Source organism: Myotis myotis, unplaced genomic scaffold, assembly GCF_014108235.1.
Source record: "Myotis myotis isolate mMyoMyo1 unplaced genomic scaffold, mMyoMyo1.p scaffold_m19_p_38, whole genome shotgun sequence".
NCBI classification, from domain to species: domain Eukaryota; kingdom Metazoa; phylum Chordata; class Mammalia; order Chiroptera; family Vespertilionidae; genus Myotis; species Myotis myotis.
The window spans coordinates 566,190-583,820 of NW_023416344.1; the positions used below are offsets into that span (position 1 = coordinate 566,190).

The window sequence follows — 17,631 nt, forward strand, 5'->3', positions numbered from 1 at the left end:
CCCCAGGCCTGCCCCCAGACCCCCAGCAGGAGGAGAAACCACAGGCAGGCACCGGAGCAGGCCAGCCCCCTGCCTGCCACCCCCAGGGCCTCGCCTGCCCGTGTCCTGCCCAGGGTACCCAGCAGTTGGGGACTTCTGCTTGCACAAGATATTGTTTCCTTTGTGTGTGTGTGTGGGGGGGGGGTGTTTAAAACATTTTTATTGATTTCAGAGAGGAAGGGAGAGGCAGAGAGAGATAGAAACATCAATGAGGAGAGAAAAACATCGATCCATCGGCTGCCTCCTGCAAGCCCCACACTGGAGACCGAGCCTGCAACCCGGGCATGTACTGTCAGGGAATTGAACCCGTGACCTCCTGGTTGATAGGTCGACGTTTAACCACTGAGGCACGCCAGCCAGGAGACAACATTTCCTTTGAATCGGCCTTTCCAGTCACTGCAGCTGCAACAGGCCAGGACAGGAAGTCACCTTCTGGCTCACAGCGACAGCCCTCACGGTCAGGCACCTGGCACAGGTGCTGATGGGACAGGTGCTGATGGGGTGTGTGCAGCGCTTTCACTTTCGGGGTGCGTGTCAGCCAGCAGCCCCATGTGGCCTCCCCAGTGAACTCCTGGGTTCAGGGCGAGAGGCGAGGTGTGGAGCAGGACGAGGGGCGCGGCCGCTGCCTTGGCCCAGACAGGATTCGCTGGTGACCCATGACCCAGGGCAGGAAGGGCGAGGAGCCTGTGCGGCTGGGTAGTGCCGCCTGCTGCGCTGTGTAACCGCCTCCTTAAGGGAGAACTCAAGGGCCTCATCATTCCGCCCTGAGAGCGCACGACTCCGTGGGTGTTCGCATCCTCAGGGTTGCGCAACGCTCACCACAGTCGGCTAGAACTTTTTCATCACCCCAAGGGAACGTGCCCCTCCCAGCTGTCTCACACACACACACACACACACACACACACACACACACACACCCGCTACGTGCTGTGTGTGTGGCCTCTCCTGCTGGCTCCTCTCACGGAGGGGGGTGGTCTGAGTTCCCCCCTGCTGTGCAGGCACTAGGACTTCCGACGTGGAGGGACTCATCTCCTGACTACACACCCGGAAGGACTGGCTGGGGCGTGCCACGGGCTCCTGTCCCCGGAGCTGGCGGTGCCTGCTCCCTCCCCAGCTCTTACCCGCACCCCCTCACCGCGGTCTGATGTGCTTGTTGTCTGTTTGGACAGCACTCGCAGAAACGTCTGCTCCTCGGTGCTTCCGCGTGCCACAGACATTTGGAAAGGAACCGCCTGGAAGCTCAGCTGGTGGGCGAGGCCCATGGTCATTTCCGGCAGCGACTGGCGGTCCCAGCTGCGTCTGCAGGTTTCACTTTTGGGTCCTGAGCCCACAGCTGGCTGAACGCTGCTTTGGAGGCTCCAGAGCACAGCCCGGCAGCCCCAGCCCCAGTGACCTCACTTCCTGCGCCCCCGGAACCTGGGCACCAAGTTCAAGGACACGGTGAGCTGCCCCGCGTCCCCCTGGCACCCGGGTGGCCCTGCTCGCTCACACTGGGTCAGGGGTGCCGGCCCTTGTGGCAACAACCTGGTCACAGCCCCCTCTGATAATTTCCCCCGCCCCCCCTCCCGCGCCCTGATCCAGGCCCACCCGGGGAAGCCCAGGGCCCCTGGGAAGTGTCCCCCTCACCAGCCAGACTGCCTGGGTCTCTAAGCCCTGAAGCCTGAGCCTTAGACAAGTGGCTCCTCAGGCTCAGGACACAGAGGAGCCTGGCGTTCTGGGGAGGCGGTGACTCTGTTTCTCCCTCTCCCCCTCCTCACTACCCCCCCCCAACCCTTTGAACACCTCAGCCAGGGAGGCAGTGGCTACAGCAGACAGAGCAGCGGTCTGGGGTCACCCCAAGGCCCCTGCCTTGCCCTGCCCTCCCTCCGGGGTGGCCCTAAGCCGCGTTGGGCCGACAAAGTGATGGAGGCCTGGCGGTGTGACCCGAAGCTGACTGCCTCCGTCACTGACTGCCCAGGGCTTTCCTGGGCAGCCCCTGAGGGTTGTGGGAGAGGGTCCCCTGGAGGGGCTCCAGGCTCCTTGGAGGGAGGGAGGGGGGCAGGGAGGACACGGTCCCTCTCCGAGCTGGGTCGTGCAGTCAGAGCGCCCAGGACTGACCCTGCGGTGGCTTCGGAGGGAAACAGTGCCTGGTCCTTGGAGGCATCCAGGCGCCCACTGTCCCCCCTCTGTCCCAGCCCGAGGCCGCCGCCTCCGGGGAGCATGTCCGCCTTCGAGCGGGTGGTGAAGAGCGTGGTCCAGGAGCTGGACCGCCCAGGGGAGCTGGTCCCGGTGGACAGCCTGCGGAGCTCCACCAGCTTCCAGCCCTACTGCCTGCTGGCCAGGAGGCCCCCCGGCTCCAGGTTCTGGAGGCCCCGCTACAAGGGCATCAACCTGTCCATCAAGGACATCCTGGAGCCCGATGACCCCGAGCCAGGTACCGAGGGCGGGCCGGGGGCGGAGCCTATGGTCCAGGACCCGGATGCCCCCCACCCACCCAGCCACCTGGGCCTCAGGCTCTGTGACCCCAGAGGGCAGGTCCTTTTCAAAGGTCGGGTTCCCGGTGGGCAGGTGGGCATGGCGGGCAGGGCCTCAGCTCCGGTCTCCTTCCAGCCGTCCAGTGCATCGGTCCCTACCAATTCCAAGACTCGGTGGATGGGCAGCTGCAGGGCCGCGTGGAGCTGAGCGTCCCAGGGCAGAGCGGGTTCTCGGGCGGGGCCTCCGTGTCTGGCAGCTCCAGCGCCTCCATGAATGTGTGCACGCTGCGAGTGGACCCCAACACCTGGGAGACCATGCACCAGGAGAGGTGAGCCCCCAAACCTGGGGCAGGCCCTGCAGACGCCAAGTAGCCCGGGGTCACGGGGGTCTGTGCTGGGTGCAGGGGAGGCCCAGGCAGGGGCTGCTGGGACCGGCAGAGGGAGGGAGGCCGCAGAAGTCAGGGGACCAGGCCACAGAGGAGGCAGGGCTGCTGGGGGGAGCAGACACGGGGACACGGTGAGGGGTGTTACCTCAAAGTGGAGACCTAAACGTGAACTCAAGGGGTGGAGGGAGAGAGCGGCCCGTGAGCCGCCGGGGGAGGGGTGTCCACGTGTCCCTGCTGGGCCTCGGCCCTCCTCCCCGCACCCTCACCCCCACCAGGACCTGGGCCTCCCCAGAACCCCCGGTCCCTCAGCCGCCAGCCCCCTGTCATCCCTGCCGGGGGACACAGAGGCGGAGGGTGGGGAGGAAGGCAGGTCCCTGGGCGGGATGTGGAGCGGGTGCACCCCTAACCTCCTGCCCACCCCCCTCGGCGCAGGCGCCTTCGGCAGCCGGAGCACAAGGTCCTGCAGCAGCTGCGCAGCCGCGGGGACGACGTGTTCGTGGTGACTGAGGTGCTGCAGACGCAGAAGGAGGTGGAGGTCACCCGGACCCGCCGGCAGGAGGGCTCGGGCCAGTTTGTGCTGCCGGGAGCCATGTGCTTTCAGGTGCGGGACGGGCCCTGCCCAGGGCGGGGGAGGGCAGGGCACGGTGCCAGGCAGATCCGAACCCAGCAGCTCTGAGCCCAGCTCTGTCCCCAGGGCCAGGGCGAGGGCCACCTGAGCCGGAAGAGGACTGTGACCATCCCCAAGGGCAGCATCCTCGCGTTCCAGGTGGCCCAGCTGGTCATCACCGGGTCGGGCTGGGGTGAGCTGGGCTCGGGGTGACTTCTGGGCCCAGACTCCCTGGGGAAGACGCAGGGAGGCCTGGGAAGAGCCACGCTGGCTGCGGGGGTGCAGGCATCTGGCTGTGCAGCTCTCTGGGTCGGGGGGCCGAGGGTCCTGGGTTCTGGTGTGTGGGAGGTTGGGGTGCACTTGGGGGACCGTGAGGGGAGCCCCAGTGGGTGAGGGGAAGGCCAGAGCCTCGGCCAACCTGCCCCCCACCTCCGCCCCCACCCGGCCGCCAGACATCCTCTTCAGCCCCAGCAAGAAGCAGAGGACCTTCGAGCCGCCCCCAGTAGGTGAGGCCCAGGGACCCCAGCCGGGCCAGAGCATGGGGCAGGCTCCCAGCTGCTGAGGCACCTCCTGCACAGCATGGGGCAGCCGGAGCCTGCAGCGGGGCGTGTACACACACACACACACACGGCCTCGCCCCTGCCCTGGGCTCCAGTGTTGGGGGGACGGGCTGCGCCCTGTGCTGACAAGCTCTGCCCGGCCAGGCGACCTGCTTCCCGGAGGAGCAAGCAGCCAGCCCCGGCGGCCATCCTTCCGCTTCTCCATATGGTCCATAGTTAAGCAACTCAGTCTCATAGGAGGTCAGTATCTTCCTGCCCAGCCCTGGGGCACCTGGTGGGCTCGCCCTCTTCCTCCTGGGGGTCTCCCCGTCTGGAACAGGGCTCTCAGCCCTGTGGACACCCAGGCAGTGCCAGCCCTGTCCCCACAGATGGGCTGGAGGATGACAGGCAGGCGCCCGCGGAGGACTTCCCCGGCCTGCAGGCGGAGGTGAAGGCCTGTGCCCGGCGCCTGGAGAGCCTGTCCGGGCCGCTGTGCCAGCAGCTGCTGACGGGCCTGAGGCAGGTGCTGCAGGATGAGCCGGCCCTGGAAGCCCTGGAGGAGTCGGTGAGCGGCCCTTGGGGTGGGGTCCAGTGGTGGGGGGAGGTCTGCCCCGGCCAGCAGGCTCAACGGCCCCCCTGTGCCCGCAGCTGGAGCAGGGCCTGTGCTGCGGGCGGGTGGAGCCCCTGCAGGGTCCCGTGGGCGACATCCTCGAGTGCCTGGTGCTCCCCGGCCGGACGCTGGTGGAGGAGCTGGCCGGCCCCATCGCCTACCTGCTGGAAGCCCTGGCTGGTGAGGGGCCCAGGGCTGGGCAGGGGGGGCTGGGGTAGGCTTCTCAGCGGGGCCTCCTGGAGCCCCTCTTATCCCGGGTCTCTCCCCAGCGCTGAGCGAAACCCAGCACGTGCTGCTGGCCCAGGCGCTAGAGGCCAAGGCGCTGGAGGCCAAGGCGCTGTCAGAGCCCTTGCAGCTGGTGAGAGGCCCAGATGCTGGGGGAGAGGTTGGGCTGTGGGTGGGGCCTGGGTACCTCTGGAAGGGGGTGATGCGGGGGGGGGGGCCTCCAGGGACAACCTCCCACCCTGTCCTGGCAGGTGGAGAGCCTTTTGGAGCAGACCACGCCGTGGCAGGAGCCCAGGGCCGTGTCCCTGCCACCTGGGCTCCTGGGGAGCAGCTGGGGCCCAGAGGTGCCCACCTGGACCCTGCTGGAGGCATGCGGCCTAGAGCTGCAGGCGGGCGCCCCCCAGGCGTCCTGGAGGCCCGAGGCTCAGGGCCGCACGTGTGCGCTCTACGCCTGCCTGGCCCTGCTGCTGCAGCTGAGCCAGCTCTGCTAGCCGCTGGCCTGCCCCGGGCAGCTCTGGGCAGGGAGCGCTGCCGGCTGCCGGCTGCCGGCTGCCAGCCTGGGAAGATGGAGCCCAGCCCAGCCGAGGCCCGTTCCCCACGGGACTGGGGGGCTGGGGGGGCTGGGGGAGTCAATAAATGTGCTACACAAAGGGAAGATGGGTCGTCGAGTTTTTGAGGGGCTCTAGACCTGGGAGAGGGGGCAGGGGTGGGACCTGCTCACACAGGAGAGGGAGGGATGTGGACCAGAAGCAGGTGTCCCCCATGGTCTCACTCGGTCACACCGTGAACCCTTGGGAGTGACCACACGCGGCTGGAGCCCTGGCCCCTCCCCAGCGTGCTGGCGAGAAGATGGGGGGGCGGTGGGGGCAGTTCCACCAGCACAGTTCTCCCCCTGCCTCAGGGACCCTGAGGACACACCACGGCAGGCAGGGCCCATCCTCAGCCTGAGGGGCCCAAAGGGACCGGGCACGTGTGGTGAGCAGTGCACAAACCCTGCACTCCTGGGGCTGCCTGAGGCCCCCGGGGAGGCAGGGACCCGAGCCCGAGCCGCTGGCCCCCGTCCGCGCCTCATCGGGCACATCTGCTCTGAGTCACAGGACCCAGAGCACTGCGGGCCAGCGCCGTGGAGTGGCCATGCGTGAGGACAGATGGTTATTGATCAGCTGGGAGTCTGCCCTCCTCCCTCAGTGGGCGGGGCCCCCTCACCGGACAGGCAGCTTCAGGATTCACTGAAGAGGAGGCCCTGGATTCCAGGGTTCGGCTGGGACATGAACCCCACACAAACCCAGGGTCCAAGCCCAACAGGGACTCTAACGTGAAAACAGAAGACAGTGCCCCCCAACATGCCAGACCCAGGGACAGGAAACCCCTAGAAATGGACCCCACACGGAGAAGAGGCTCAAGGCCTCTCCAGCCCATTTGTCTCTCCGGGGCCCCGGCCTCCTCTGGGGACCCTCGTGGGGCGACTTGAAAGGCAAAAGCCCGGTGAGGGGTCGGGAGCAGCCCAGGTCTGGGAAGCAGTGAAAAGCGCTGCAGATGCGCTGCTTCTGGGCCCGAGACGCTGCCTGAGGCCCGGGGCAAAGACGGTCCTGGGCAGCCCCCCCAAACCCTCCCACCCATACTCCTGCCCACACGCGGCCTTATCTACACCCCCGCCTGAGCCCCATCTCCGCAAGGCCCAGACCCCGGCCTTAGACAGACGGGACGGGACCCCTTCGATCACACGTGTTTACTTCAGGCTCTTTCCGCCGAGTGGGCTGGACCCCAGGCCTTCCTGAGGGTCCCAGCCCGGAGGGGCTGCCCAGCCTCCACCAGGCGGGGTGAGTCCCAGCCCTTCTGAGGCAGCAGCTTGGGGAGGGCTTCCTCCCTGCCCATCAGTCATGCTCTCCTCGCTCAACCCTTGCAGGGCGCTGGGTGCCAGCAAGCAGGCTCAGTCTGGTGAGGTGCAGAGGCCAGCGCCCCACCGGCACCCATAGGTGTAGCACCAGGCCTAGGGTGTCCCGTGGGGAGCTCAGTGGCCCCTCTGGAGGAGGCTGGGAGGGTGTCTGACGCTGTGACCAGGAGCAGGGACAACGGTGCGGGCCCAGGGCCCAGGTGTGCACAGGCCAGGACACAGGCCAGGACATGGGCTGGAGGCGGGGGGGGGGGGGGGGGGGGGGCACAGGGTAGGGGGTGCAGGGCTGCAGGGAGTGGAGGCCCGGCGAGGGCCAGGAGGAGGCAGCCCATCGGGCAGCAGCTCACGGGGCTGTTTCGGCTTCACAGTGTCCTCCACCAGAGCCCAGTGTGGCCGGCCAGGTGTGGTCTGGGCCAGGGGCTGGGAGAGCAGCAGGCCCTGGGAGGGACGGGTGGCCCACGGGTGCACGGGGCTGAGGGTGGACGGTGCGCACAGCGCGCTGATGTCCCTGCAGGAACGTGGCCTTCACGGTGGGGCGCTCCTACCGAGGAGTCCGGGTGCAGCAGGCCTTGCCGGGGCTGGGGCGGGTTTGGGGTGGGGTGACACCCGCGCCCAGACCCAGGCCCAGGCTGCCCACAGAGCGGTGGGGCGCCCGACTCAGATGCCCAGACCCCCGGAGGACGAAGGGCATGGGGTCAGGCTCGGCCGGGTCGGGAGCAGCCCCACCGGCCCGCGAAGCTCGCGCGTTGGAAGGGGTTGTCGGGGTAGACGGGCGGGGGCCGGGCGGGGCGGGCGCGGCGCAGGCGGAGGCGGGGCAAGCGCAGGCCCTGCCCACTGCCCTGCGCGCGGGCCAGCAGCGCCACCTGCTGGGAGGATACTTGCGCCGCGGCGACCACGGCCGGCTCGGGGTCGCCCTGCAGCTGCCCCAGGTCTGCGGGGAGAGGGCGGGGGACAGAAGGGTTCAGGCGGGAGGGGCCTCTCAGAACCGACCCCTTGCGCCTGCACACCCGCCCCCTCTGCCCCAGCTTTGCCACCACCTCTCCGGGCGCACACCCTGGCGCGTTGGGACTCACCCTGGAACAGGGAGTCCAGCAGGTCCTGGCTGAAGCGGCTGGGGCTGCTGTGATGGACAAGGAAGCCTGGATGAAGGCAAACCCGTGAGTGCCGGCCCCGCCCCCAGCGGGCAGGTGCGGCCCAGCTCCCGGACCTCCGGACCTCCGCCCGCAGGGACAGCTTGACACCGGGGGCCTCACCTATGAGCACAGCCGCCGCCCGGCGCAGGGGGTCCTGTGGGCTCCGCAGGTAGCCCTGGGTCTGGCTCAGGAAGCTGGGCACATGGCTCGGGTACCACTGAACCTGGGACAGAAGGGTTCATGGCAGGAGAGCCGTTCTCTGCGGAGAGGGGGGGAGGGGGAGTGCCCAGGCCAGGGGTCAGGGCCTGAGGGCTTAGACCTGCCCCCCCCCCCCCTGGCTGGGAGGGTGGAGAGACTCGGTTTGGGGTGAGTGGGCCACACCCCATCACTGTCACTGTCCCCCTACCTACCAGGCGGTGGCAGATGCGACTCAGGGCCTCGGGGCTGTCGTAGTGGGCCACAGTGACCATCTCCTCCAGCAGGCCCCAGCGCAGGGCCCGGTCACAGCGCACCAGCGTCCACTCTGAGCTCTGAACAGGGGGGGGCGGCGGGGAGGGGTCCACACAGGGGCAGAGGTGACTGGGGTTGGCCAGCACGAGGGTTGGACCAGCCCAGGGCAGGAGGCCCAGGAGATGGGGAGCCCAGGAGGCCTGCGCCTGAGGTCCCTGGGGCAGCCCTGACCTGCCAGCTTCGGAGAGGCAGTGGGGTGGGGCCGGGTGGGACCAGCAGCCCTGGGACAGCTGCAGGGGCGACTGACCTCGGCAGCATCCAGGCTGGGGTCATGCAGGCGCAGCAGCAGCGGCACCAGGCTCCTCAGCACCAGCTTCCGCAGGGGCCCTCGAAGCCCCACGCGGAGCCCGCCCCGGCCCCGCCGCACCAGCGTCCCGAGGAGCCCGACCGCCGAGGCGCGGACCGAGTCCCTGGCCTGCGAGGGAGGGCGCTGTCAGGGCGGGCGGGGAGGAAGAGGGTCTCAGGGGTCGGCTGTCGGGGGGCGAGGTCTGGGGCGGAGGGATCCTGGGAGACGGGCTGTACCCAGAGGGGCGGGGCTTGTGGAGGGCGGGGCCTGTGGAGGGCGGGGCCTGTGGAGGGCGGGGCCTGTGGAGGGCGAGGCTGTGGAGGGCGGGGTTACGGGGCGGAAGCCTGGGGTCCGGTGGTGCTCACGTCGTCCAGCAGCGGAGGGAGGCGCGACCCCAGCTCGGTGCTCAGGCGCCGCACGGGCGCCCGCGGCTGCTGCAGGACCCTCCGTAGTGCGCCCAGCGCGGCGCCCACGAGTCGTGCGTCGCCCTCGCCCAGGGCGCCCAGAAGCGCGGGGAGCAGCGCCCGCACGTGCCGCACCTGCGGAGGCAGGGGTCGTGGGTGGAGCTCGCAGGCCCCGCCAGGCCCCGCCCCGCCCGGCCCTGAGCCTCACCTTCCCGCGGTTCAGCGCCAGGTGGCCGAGGCCCAGCAGGCCGAGCCAGCGCACGGTGGGCTCGGGGTCGCTCCGCCAGGCGCGCAGCCGCTCCAGGATGGCCTCCTCCCGCAGGAGCCGCGCGGTGGGCCAGCTCTGCAACAGCTGGGCGGGGGCCCGGGGTCAGCGGCTCGCGGGCCGGTGCAGGCGACCGAGGCCGCGGTTCCTCCCCACCCACCCACCCGGGCACGGGCTCACCCCGATGAAGAAGGCCATGGCCGTGAGGCGCTCAGTGTCATCCCCGCTGCGCAGCCGGGGCAGCAAATCCGCGAAGAGGCCCCGCAGGTGGTGGTCCGCGTGGGCCACCATGGCGCTGGTGGGAGGCAATGGGAACTCTCCCTCTGCTTGTCCTCGATCCCGGAGAAGCTTCCACCCGACCACCCTCAAGCTCCCGCCTCCGCCCGCCCCCCTGCCTCGCACCTGGCCAGCAGCAGGACACCCTCCAGGTGGGTGTGGGCTCCTGCCAGCCGCCTCCAGCCTCCAGCCTGCTCCATGCACGTGACCACCATGCGGCCGCCGTCCCCAGTGAGCAGGGCCTTCAAGGCCTCCACGGCGCAGCTGGAGGGGGGCGGGAGAGAGGGCCGTGAGGGCGGGTGGGCAGAGGGCCGGGCCACCCCCACTCCCCCAGTGCGCCCGCACCTGGCGTGGCTGTGCGGTGGTCCACGGTCAGAGGGGGCCCAAACCTTGTGGGCGTCGGGGGAGCGTGGGCCCTGGGCCAGCTCGTGCAGCTGTGTGACCAGCGCCAGGAGCAGGTGCGAGTAGAAGCCCCGCGTGGCGCCCACGCAGCCGGACACAGACAGCATCTCCCCGAGGGCGCGAGTGGCCTGTGGAACAAGCCGCGCGCTCAGGCCCCACCGCGGGCAGGAGGAGGAGGCGCGCCCCGACACTCAGGCTCATCACAGATGCGTGTGAGCCTCCAGCCCAGGCCCCCTGTGGCCTGGCCGGCCCCACCTCTCAAGGTGGGGGTTGGGGGGTGGCCCGGAGGTGCCGGCTGGAGTCACTTACTGCCAGTGCCTCCTGCTGGGGTCCCGCCCGGCCCTTCAGCGCCCACAGCAGCTGCACCAGCACCTGCCCATTCACACGCTGGTTCCGGCTCAGGCTGCGCCACAGCTCCGCCGCGGCCCTGGGGGCACGGGGTTCATGAGACATGGTCCCTGCTGGTGTACCAGGTCAGGGTGGGGGTGGCCACTGAGACTCCAGCAGGGGAAGAGCTGGTAAACCATCCCGCCCCCGCATGCACCCCCAATTCCAGAGGAACAAGGTCAGTGGCATCTGTGCAGGCCGCTCGTAGCCGGGTGGACAGGAGCAGCTTGAACCCTGTCCCACAGCGACAGAGACACACCGGCACCACAAGCACCCACATAGCCCTGGCGGGGGCTCAGGGGTGAGCATCATCCCTGTACAGTAACCAGTAAAAGGGTTGAGGGTTCGATTCTGGGTCAGGGTACATACCTAGGTTGTGGGTTCTGTCCCTGGCAACAAATCAATGCTTCTCTTTCACACTGATGTTTCTCTCCCCCCCCCCCCCCCCCGCCTCTTTCTCATCTATAAACATATCCTCGCGTGAGGATTTAAACAACAACAACACTCCCGTGGAGACTTGTAACCAGATAACTTCTGGAGCCGATTAAACCAAAGAGCCAGGGGTGTTGGGCACAGAAGGCACTCAGCTGGCTGGCCCCCCGCCCCAGGCTGGGCCCAGGGGCGACCAGGAGAGAAAATCCAGGCCCCAAGCCAGGAACCCAGTGCCCAGGTCCGAGGGGGGCGGGTTGGAGGTTCTGCCCCATCACAACCTGCCCCCTGGGGCCAGACTCCACCGACAGGTGAGAAGGAGGAGGAAGCTGTGTGGGGAGGGCCATGGGCTGCGGCCCTGGCGAGTGGGCGGGGCGGGAGTTACCGGTCCGGGGGCAGTGAGCAGGGCAGCAGCGCGCCCACCACGTCCCGAGCGTGCTCCAGGGCCAGCGAGCTCAGCACCCGCAAGGCCGCTCGCCGGGGCCTCCCCTCGGCCAGGCTGGGCACCTGCGCCAGCAGCCCCAGCACCAGGGCGTGCACCTGGCGTGGAGAGGCAGGTGTCAGTGACCGGGCCTCCTGACCCCGGACGGACGTCCCCTCTGCCGCTCCAACCCCCCACCTCCGAGGGGACCAGGCAGGAGCCTTGGGGGCAGGAAGGGTTGGGGCTCACCTGGTCCTCCAGCCGCTGCCCCCGGGCTTCCAGGGCTGAGGACAGGGTGAGCGCCGTTGCCTGTGTCCCTGAAAGGCCAGCCTCTTCCAGGCAGGCCGCCATGTACAGCGCCAGGTCAGAGAGGGCCCCCTCCTCCCAGGAGCACTGGGGGGCCTGGAGTGGGTGGGTGGGGTGTATGAAGTCCCCTTGCCTCTCCCAGTCCTCCCCCCACACTCTACCCCCACCCCATGAAGTCCCTGCCCTCTTGTTCCTCAGAGCAGCTCCATGCCTGCCCCCAGCTGCCCCCCTTTTCAGATCCCTGTCCCCCAGGCCACCCCCCAGCTTTCCTTCCCTCCCACTCACCTGATGGGCCCCCTCAGGGGCTGGCTCCTGCCCATGGGGAGCGGAGTGGGGCTCCCCGGCAGCTGTGGCGGTGGCTGCGGCTACACCTCCAGGCTGTGCCTCAGGTTGGAGTTCAGGTTGGGGCTGAGGGCCCTGGGGAGGGGGTCTGGTGGGCTGCCCCTGGTTGGCCTGGATCCCCTCAGCCAGAGCTGTCAGGGTGAGGGCCCCCACAGGGCCTCCCCGGGCCCGGGCCCGGCCCCACACACCCCCAGCCATGGCTGCCACACAGCCCTTCGCAGGCCCGGCCACAGCACCGGCCACGGATCCTCCCAGGAAGTCATGCCTGAGCCTGACCTAGAAGCAGCTCTGGGTGGGCGGGGCGGGGAGGCGTGGTGGTGTGTAAGCCTCTGCTCCAAGTATGTGGGGGGTTGGGGAACCACATAGGTGTCCCCGGGCGTGGCGCCCCCGAACAGACCCAGTGGCTGGCCTGGCCCACGGGTGGTGAGTGGCCTAAAGCCCAGGGCCCAAGGGAGGGACAAGATTCCCAGGAGGTGGTCCATCTGCGAGGGGAGGGCAAGAAGGACCCTTGACCCTGACCTCAAGCCCCGCTGGGCAGGGGGACCCTGGCAGGTGTGGACGCCCGAGGAGGCCCCAGCAGGGTCTAGCAGGCTGGGCCCAGCCCCGGGCTGAGTCAGGTCCAGGCTGAGTCACTGCATTCTGACCCAGCTGGACATCCTGGGGGCAGGGTGACGGGAGAGCTGGCACCACCTCTGAGCTTGGGGCAGCCCTGGGGCAGAGTGCACGGGCCCGGGGGAGCTGCACCTGCTGCCTCCCCAGCACCTTGCAGGTGACCTTCAGGGCCCTGGACGGTGTGAGGTGCCCCTCCCCCCAGTGCCGGACCTCGGGGTTCCTGGGAAGTGAGCACACAGCCAAGAAGTGGTGGCCTGGAGGGACCTGGTTCTGCGGTTGGTGTCTCCGACCCTCCACTGTCACCTTAGCCCAGCGACAGGGCAGGCATCGCCCAGGCTGACCCTGGAGCAGGAAGAGCTGGTTGGGCCAAATACCTGGCAGTGGAAGTGCTGGGGAAGCGCCCCAGGCAGCACGCCCCACGCCCTGACCCGCCGGCCCGCCCTGCACCTGCTGCTGCTCAGACAGGAGGCCTGGGCCTTCCCTGTGTCCCGCAGCCTAGACCCTCCTCCTGAGCACGTCCTTTGGGTTTTTCTTACACTTTTATTGATTCCAGAGAGGGAGATAGAAACATCCATGATGAGAGAAAACCATTGATCAGCTGCCTCCCGCACGCCCCCCACTAGGGATCGAGCCTGCAACCCGGGCATGTGCCCCGACCGGCAATGGAACCACAACCTCCTGGTTCATAGGTCCATGCTCAGCCACTGGGTCCCGCCGGCCGGCCGGGCCTGAGCAGTTCTTTGGAGCCCCAGCTGCCAAGCCAGTGGGGACCGGGGACGGACAGGCTTGTCTGCAGGGTCAGGGCCCGCCACAGCCCCCCAGGTGGCGCCCAGGCCGAGTTGTGGGGGGCTGGCGGCAGCAGTGGTGGAGGCCTGGCTTCTCCTTGGCTTGGGAAGCGTGGTGTCCCACTGACCCAGAGCCCGGGGCAGGGCCCTTGATGGGTGTGGGAGCCCGAGGCCTCGCTGGCACGCAGGAAACCCTGGCAGCTCATCCCCGACCCTGGCTCCTGCTGCTGAGCCTCCAGCAGGGCGAGGCCTTCCACAGCAACTCCCCCAGCTCCCGGGAGGGCCCCACGGCCCCCCAGCTCCCCGTGGCCCTGCCCTGTCCAGCCTCAGATCTGCCCCCCAGGGCCCAGCTCTCGGAGCTCAGCCGCTCCGGTCTTGGCCTGGCTCCCGGCCTCAGCGCAGGCCTTCCTGGGAGCATGACCTCTCATCTGATTGCACCCCCGAGGCCCTGGGAGAAGAAATGACACGTGACACGTTGTGGGGACTGTTAGCAACTCGTGTTAACTTCGGGCAGCTCCACGGGGCTCTCCCAGGGGGGCTCTCCCAGGGGGGTCTCCCAGGGGGGCTCTCCCAGGGGGGTCTCCCAGGGGGGCTCTCAGAGCGGGGCTCCGGCGCTCAGCCGCTGCACCAGGGCGCGCAGCTTCTCCGACAGCGCCACCTGCAGGAGGAGAGGAGGCGACGCTGGGCGGCCCTGGGGCAGAGGGCGCACCAGGGAGCTGCAGGGCTGGGCGCTCCACCCACCTGGTACCCGGCTGGCGGCTCCAGCCGCCTGTGGGCGGGGCTGAGCTGGCTCAGGGACCGCTGGGCGAAGGCCCTAGATTCGGCCAGAGATGGGAGGGGCTCGCACAGCTGAGGGGAGAGAAGGGGCTCAGGGTCAGGGGTCAGGGCTGGATGTGGGTTGCGGGTGCAGACAGAGCGGTGGGTGGAGTCGTCACCTGCCCCTGCTGGACCCAGAGTCGCAGGAGTGGCTCCACTCGGGCCGGCCTCACGGTACAGGCCTCCTGGGCCCCTCGAGGCCAGACCCTCAGCTCCTGGCCGGCCTGGGGCGCCGGCTCCTCCGCCAATTGCAGCAGGTCCAGCAGCGGAGACCCTGTGTCGGGGGTTTGAGGGGTGGGCACCAAGAATGAAGTGGGGGCCTGGGGCGGGGGGGGGCCACAGAGGTGTGGGGCCTCACCGTCGGAGCCCAGGAGCCGGAAGGCGGCCTTGCTCCCAGGCAAGGTCTGCTTCTCGGGGTCCTCCGTCAGCTTCATCCGAGGCTGGCCTCCCACGGACACCAGCTGCAGGGACAGGGTGTGGAGAGAGCTGGACCCTCCCCAACCCATGATGCCCACGGCGGCTGCAGGAAGTGCAAGCAAGGGTCCCGGGACGCTGGTGGACCTTGAACCCATGGCAAGGGCCAGAGTTATGCACTGATTGTCTAGTCCTGACAATGGGGGCTCAAGCTATTTCCTGACCAAATCCTTCTAATATTCACTGACCTTTAAGATAGTCTGTCTGCTACCGCAATTACCTGCCTAAGAGCTAGATGTGTATCCGACGTTGAATAAAAGGCTGGCGAGGCCTGGGCACCAGTGGAAGTCCTTCCCCTTGATTTGGGCTTGCCCGCCTGGCCCCCAATATTTCCAAATTATTATTTCTTGTCTCGTCTGTTTCATTTGCATGCGGCCCCTTCTCCAGATCCTGAACCCTGAACCACCCGGGCATGGGAACATTCACAGCCCACCCCCCATGGGCCCCTGTCTCTACCTTGTAGACACAGCCCAGGGAAGGCTGGCGGGGGCAGGTGACCACGCTGGTGCCAATGCCAATGACATTCACTTCGCTGCCCTGGAAGGGGAGAGGGGGGCACTGGGCTCAGCCCGCATCTGCAGGCCCAGGGCCCTCCTGGCCACCTCCGCCCGCCCCGCCCAGCCCCACCTGCTGGGACAGCCGGGCCAGCTCCTCCTCGTCGATGTTGTTGCTGACAGCGATGGGGACTGACTCCAGCCAGGGTGCCTGGAACCTGGGATGGGGGGGCTCAGAAGTTCCTGATTCACCAGGGCTCCCTCCCTCCCTGGTCACGCCCCTCCCACGGGAGAATCTGCCCTCAGCCACACAGGCCACTGTGACCCTGCAGGGCCACCATGTCTCCATGGAAATAGGCCCAGATCAGATCTCCTCACTGTGGGAAAGGCAGGCAGCAGAGGGCAGGGGGTAGGGGGCAGGGGGCAGAGTCCCTCCCTCTCCTTGCCCCGCCCCTATAGCTGCACCCCTGAGGGGGTCTCTCAGCAGACAGCCCCCTGGACTCACTGGGCTCCCGTGGTCCGGAAGAGCGCCCGGATCTCCTGGGCCTGCTGCAGCAGGTCCCCACTGTCCAGCCGCACGCCCACAGCCCGGTAGCCCAGCTCCCCCAGGGCCAGGGCCACCGCCAGGAAGTTGGGAAGTCCGCTTCTGCAGCCGGGACAAGGAGGTGAGGGTCCTGCAGCTTCTCCGCCGAGGCCCCCGCCCCCACTGTGTGTGGGGGCGCCTGGCCTCACCTCCTCACGCTGTAGGTGTCCAGCAGGCCCTGGAAGGCCCGGGGGAAGGCCAAGGCATAGGCCACAAAGGCCGCCCGCTCCCCGGGGTGTGGATCCTGCACCCCCAGCCCCAGGTGGGCGCACACACGTTCCAGCCACGCCTCCACACGGGGGGTCAGGTCCACTCTGGGGCCCTGACCAGCAGCCGGAGCCAACATCTAGGGAGAGGGGTCAGCGAAGGGTGGGGACTGAGTTCACCCCTGGGCGAGGGTCTGAGCAGGGGCGATGCCACCTGCCTGCCAGCTTCCCAGGGCCACACTGTGGCTACCTGCCCGGGTGGCTTCTGCCCTTGTGCAGAGGACCAGACCCCTCCTCCAGGCCGGCCTGGCCTTGGGGTCCGCCCTCTGGAGCTCAGGGGGAAGAGAAGGGTACTGACCGGGTCAGGAGGCACCTCCTTGCCGGAAAAGGAAGTGACGAAGGAGTGCGCCAGGGTCCCCACCACGGGCACGCCCCGCAGCTGTCCTGCCAGCACGTTGCTGCTGCCATCAAAGCCTGGGAGGGCATGGGGCATCGGCCGTGTTCACAGGGCCCTCGGGCGGGGCGTCCTCCTCTGCCTCCCTCCCCTGCTTCCCGGCCTCACCCCCCAGGTAGCTGTAGGTGGAGGCCGTGAGACCCCCGTCGGGGCCCTGCGCGCGCCGCAACCCCATTTCTAGCAGCCGTTTCTCAGGCCCTGCGATCAGGCGGAGCCGCGCCGCGTTGGTAGCAATGAGGCTGTGGGGGAGGCAGGAGACCACGGTGAGGGTAGGTGGAGGCCGTGCGAGGCACCCACGGAGCTCGGACCCTGGCGCATGCAGCCACGCCCACACCCCAAAGGGTGGGCCTCCCGGAAGTCCAGGGTCACCCCGGCTGGGTAGGGGCGAGGGGGCCCCACCTGGCGTAGCTGACCAGGCAGAGGAGGGGCGTCTCCAGCAGCTGCACCACCAGCAGCGGCCCCGACACCTGCAGCAGCGGCACCTGCGGGGAGGGTGTCAGTGGCGGCCGCCCCGCCCCCTCGGGCTCCCCTCCGCCCCGCTCGGCCCGCACTCACGCCGGGGAAGGCGAGGGAGCCCTCGGGCAGGGCCCGCACCGTCACCCCGGAGCAGTCCAGGGCCCGGAGGTGCTCGAAGAACGCGGGGTCGGTGTCTGGGGGCAGCACCGAAGCCAGGAACTGCACGTCTGGGGGCGACAAGGGCCGGCGTGGGCTGCGGCCAGAGCGCGGCCAAGGGGGCTCGCCGGGCGGCACCGTCTCCGCGACCGAGGGGCTCACTGGGGCGCAGTGAAGGGCTCATCGGGGTCCCCCACCCGGTCGCGTGTGGGTCAAGCTGGCCGGTGGAGGGTCCTGCCCGGGGGAGTCCCTGGCGGCGAGCAAGGCCGGTACCTGCGTCGAGCAGGCGGAAGGCGCGCAGGAATCGCACGCAGTCCCGCAGCCCCGCGGCCAGCGCGAAGGCGCCGCCGAACGGGCTCTGGCGGAAGAAGAGCTCGAACTCGGCGGGGGCGCTGGCCCGGCCCGCGCGCCAGTAGCCCAGCGCCATGGTGACCTGGTACAGGTCGGTGAGCAGCGGCCGCGCCGCCGCGCGCCCCTCGGGGTCCTGCTCCGCCGCCATCGCGCCTGTCTGGACTCCGGCCTCCCCGCCCCGCCGGCCCACGTGACCCCGCCCCCCCAATAGCCGGTGCCCAGGCCTGCCCGTCACGACGCCCTGTTAGCCCCGTGGACCCGCTCCCGGGAGGCGAGGACGCCCGGGAAGCCACCGCCTTTCCTGGCAACGGAGGGGCGGGGCGGGGCTGC

At 69.1% G+C, this 17,631-nt stretch overlaps 3 protein-coding genes across 6 annotated transcripts; 1 reads left to right on the plus strand and 2 right to left on the minus strand.

Annotated features, from left to right (window-relative positions):
• Nucleotides 1–932: 932 nt before the first annotated feature.
• On the plus strand, nt 933–5,510 carry GSDMD (gasdermin D). The gene is made up of 11 exons (XM_036303880.1): nt 933–1,479; nt 2,214–2,452; nt 2,629–2,821; nt 3,311–3,479; nt 3,573–3,678; nt 3,938–3,991; nt 4,190–4,285; nt 4,414–4,589; nt 4,673–4,814; nt 4,904–4,992; nt 5,111–5,510. The coding sequence occupies exons 1-11, from the start codon at nt 1,184–1,186 to the stop codon at nt 5,348–5,350; spliced, it is 1,800 nt and encodes a 599-aa protein (XP_036159773.1). The 5' UTR covers nt 933–1,183; the 3' UTR covers nt 5,351–5,510.
• Nucleotides 5,511–6,996: 1,486 nt separating this feature from the next.
• MROH6 (maestro heat like repeat family member 6) lies at nt 6,997–12,186 on the minus strand. Of its 4 annotated transcripts, none has more exons than XM_036303861.1 (14): nt 11,858–12,186; nt 11,516–11,668; nt 11,231–11,385; nt 10,339–10,456; nt 9,973–10,157; nt 9,754–9,891; nt 9,532–9,646; nt 9,295–9,438; nt 9,048–9,221; nt 8,644–8,811; nt 8,297–8,416; nt 8,007–8,109; nt 7,827–7,873; nt 6,997–7,684 (listed from the first exon to the last, which is right to left on the minus strand). In XM_036303861.1, exons 1-14 carry the CDS (start codon nt 12,110–12,112, stop codon nt 7,295–7,297), a joined length of 2,265 nt encoding a protein of 754 aa, XP_036159754.1. In that variant the 5' UTR covers nt 12,113–12,186; the 3' UTR covers nt 6,997–7,294. The 4 variants fall into 4 exon arrangements, with proteins under 4 accessions (XP_036159754.1, XP_036159757.1, XP_036159755.1 ...); XM_036303862.1 differs by having other exon boundaries at nt 7,319–7,684; nt 7,827–7,892; XM_036303864.1 differs by lacking the exons at nt 11,231–11,385; nt 11,516–11,668 and having other exon boundaries at nt 11,858–12,039.
• Nucleotides 12,187–13,791: 1,605 nt separating this feature from the next.
• Nucleotides 13,792–17,495, minus strand: NAPRT (nicotinate phosphoribosyltransferase). Its single transcript, XM_036303881.1, has 13 exons — nt 17,224–17,495; nt 16,894–17,021; nt 16,738–16,820; nt 16,447–16,577; nt 16,243–16,358; nt 15,828–16,024; nt 15,601–15,741; nt 15,229–15,313; nt 15,058–15,138; nt 14,486–14,588; nt 14,247–14,401; nt 14,053–14,160; nt 13,792–13,969 (listed from the first exon to the last, which is right to left on the minus strand). The coding sequence occupies exons 1-13, from the start codon at nt 17,447–17,449 to the stop codon at nt 13,907–13,909; spliced, it is 1,617 nt and encodes a 538-aa protein (XP_036159774.1). The 5' UTR covers nt 17,450–17,495; the 3' UTR covers nt 13,792–13,906.
• Nucleotides 17,496–17,631: the final 136 nt, after the last annotated feature.